At 34.5% G+C, this 3,173-nt stretch overlaps 1 protein-coding gene across 1 annotated transcript; it reads right to left on the bottom strand.

Moving 5' to 3' along the window:
• Positions 1–288: 288 nt before the first annotated feature.
• LOC143615341 (uncharacterized) lies at positions 289–2,473 on the bottom strand. The gene is made up of 4 exons (XM_077088488.1): positions 2,461–2,473; positions 2,085–2,407; positions 1,892–1,967; positions 289–1,448 (listed from the first exon to the last, which is right to left on the bottom strand). The coding sequence occupies exons 1-4, from the start codon at positions 2,471–2,473 to the stop codon at positions 289–291; spliced, it is 1,572 nt and encodes a 523-aa protein (XP_076944603.1).
• Positions 2,474–3,173: the final 700 nt, after the last annotated feature.

Here is a 3,173-nt window from a genome sequence, read left to right as displayed (position 1 = left end):
CTTTTGTGTTTTGGTCATATTTGTTATATCAAAAAAGAAATTAGAAATAAATTCAAAACTATTAAGATAACTTTAATATCATCGTTTCAACGATATATGTAAAACTCATAACGTTTTAGAATAAAATTATGACAAGGTGTTTAGCATGAAAAATACTAGAATTCAATAAAATAAACTTAAACCCAATATAACCTAACATAGATCACAAGAATAATCATGTGAATGGTCGAAACCAATCTAGTTGGAAAAACTTATTGAATATATATAACAAGTTTAAAATAGTAATGGTCACACTAAATTATAAGCCAAAGAATTGAACCAACTGACCAATGAAGCACATTCATAATCAACTACATGCTCACACTCTAAGCACTTAAAGATCATCTTGTATTGCAATTCTTTATAGCATTCAAAACACCTACCATCACTCTCAAGCCCTTGAACAAAGGCAAAACGATGTGGGTGATCTTTGATCTCAAGTGTTCCTCCAAATTTGACATTGAGAAACTTGTAGACACATCTGTCATAATCGGCATATGTAGCTTTCTCATATTGACATATTAAGGGCGCACAAGCAGCATGTGTAGACTGGGCACATGTATCACAATGATAGAACCACTGCCAAGGGCTAAACTTATCCTCACATATTTCACAAAAATATTCGCTAATATGGTTCTCCACTGGATTGTATCTTAGGATCAGAGGATGTTTATCAAACTTGTGCTTAATTAATCTAGGCAATAACAAAGCACATCTTGCATGAAGGTAGAAATCACAAGATGGACAATGAAATCCCCATGTCTTTTTCATCATGTACGTACACGCACTGCAATACGCTTTCGATATATTTTCTGAAAATTTTACTTTTAAGAGGATATGATCTGGATGAGCATCATGTGTGATTTCTTTGGGTATGAATGCACAATTGATATCAACATAATATTCACACATTGTGCATCCATACGCGAAACCATTAGATTGTAACCGACAAATGGCACATTCAAACACACCAAATAACTTATCTGGGATTTTTGGCATGAGAAAAAGAGCATGCTCAGGATGGTCTGCGTAGTCTTGTACTTGAGAGGGTAGTGTGGCGCACCGCTCATGAAGAACAAAAGAACATTGTTCGTCAGAATGTTGGCAGCACACGTAAAATGGTGTTGTCATGATTGGTTTCACACATCCATCACACAATAGTTGAATTCTTTTCATTGGGTCTTGCAAAGAGACCATTTTTTTCCCAAATGGAATTTGCTTGTCAAAAAGGATGAGTGGGTGTTGATGGCTAGGATGCTTGAGTATTTCACCTTCATGTTGTTTATTGATAAGCTCATTTTGATTAGAGATGTGACGCTTTAAAAGGTTGTCACCTTCATCATGAAATGGACAGTGGAGAAGATTCGGATATTCATCTTCTTTAAAATTTCGGTAAGTTTTGCCCAGCCCTGATGAATGATACACTAGAAATTAGACTAAAATAATCTACATCCAAACTATCAAAATAAAAAAAGAGAATTAGATTACTCACATGTAGGTAGGAAAATGGACATAAATGAATCTCTTTTTGAAGTTGCACAATCAATATGCGCGTAATATCGGCATTTATCACATTTGTAAATCCATAAATGTTCATGAAATTCCTTATCACAGACTCTACATAGTGGATAAAATTGATCGTTTTGATCTGAATAAGGAAAGGAATATGCAAGGCGAAGTGGATGAGAATGAGTGAAAATCCCATTAGTTTGATTTTGTATTAATAACTTGGTGGGCAACAAAGCACAATCCAGGTTGATCCGAAACGTATTACAAGTGGTGCACTGAAAGAAGACACCTTCATGTTTATTGCCACAAGCTACACAACTGGATGTTATGTGACCAGACATACGTTCCAATTGGTGAGAGTGACTAGGGTGGTCTATCTTTTGATTCAACATAGTAGCACAGACTAAATCCATGCTAATCTTGCAAATAGAACAATGATAATTATAGGTATTCTTCCACATACGATTGCAGACAGAACACTTCCATTCAGAATCAATACTTTGATAACTAAAACGTAAAGGGGAATATTGATATACCTTGGACAAGGTAAGATCATGTCCAGGATGTAATGGGTGATTTTGTTGGGTCATGGGTAGTTCTGCACAGAATTTGTGCAATGAGTAGTCACAAGACTCGCAATAGTAATAACACAAATGATATGAGTAAATCTGCTCATTACACATGTGGCACTGCCCACGATGATGCACTTCCTCCACAAATTCATCTTTACCTTCGTCTTCGTCTTCATCTTCATCTTCATTGTCATCGTCAACAGTTTCATTTATGTGATTCGGTTGCTGCAGATGCACAAGGCTGAGCGGATGCTCATGAGAAAAGTGGTGAAATTGGTCCTTAGCAACTACATAAATGAAATAGTTATATTTAGTACATCGTTGAATTGATTTAACATACCTTTTGATATCATGTAACCAAGTTCATGATTTCAACAGCCAAAAGATTCACAAATTGTTCATATGTATGTATCATGTGTGTATGTGTGTGTATAGTGAAAGAACAAGTAACGTACCAACAGTAATGTCCATGAAACTTCTTTCTCAAATCGATGAGTAAGTTTCGCAAAGAGACTAATAATGTATGAGAACCAAACAAAGAGACTAATAATGCATGAGAACCAATCCATCTTTTAAAATAGGAATGGAAAAGAATATGTTTGGTTGCACGAAAGGAATGAACCATTCAATAAGAAACCTCGATCATTACTTTTAAACTAGAGATTGCAATGGGACATGTTTAGATAATCCCAACCTTATACCCAATTATAAAAGTTTATCCATATATACCAGTTCAAAACATGTCGGATGATTTCAGGCATTCCCACAGGTTTTGGATATACTCATTAGGTTATTTAAAATACCAAAGGGTATGGCTGGCCAATTACCCATCGGGTAACTTAACCATTCACATTTATCATAATTACAATAAAACGTCTCAAGTAATTAAAATGTATATAAATTTCATAATATATAAATCAAAAAGGTTTTGAAAAATAACTAAGTACAAATAGAGGCACTTGCTTTCAAGTTTCATAATATATACTTAAAAGATTAAAAGATTAAGGTAGCGTTTGGTATTCAGTAATGACAAGAGGAATGGAATGATTCATT

This window comes from Bidens hawaiensis, unplaced genomic scaffold, assembly GCF_021521415.1.
Source record: "Bidens hawaiensis isolate Kalapana, Puna unplaced genomic scaffold, B.hawaiensis_p1.1 tig00042501_1, whole genome shotgun sequence".
Taxonomy (NCBI): Eukaryota; Viridiplantae; Streptophyta; class Magnoliopsida; order Asterales; family Asteraceae; genus Bidens; species Bidens hawaiensis.
This window is presented reverse-complemented; position numbering and strand designations above follow the sequence as displayed.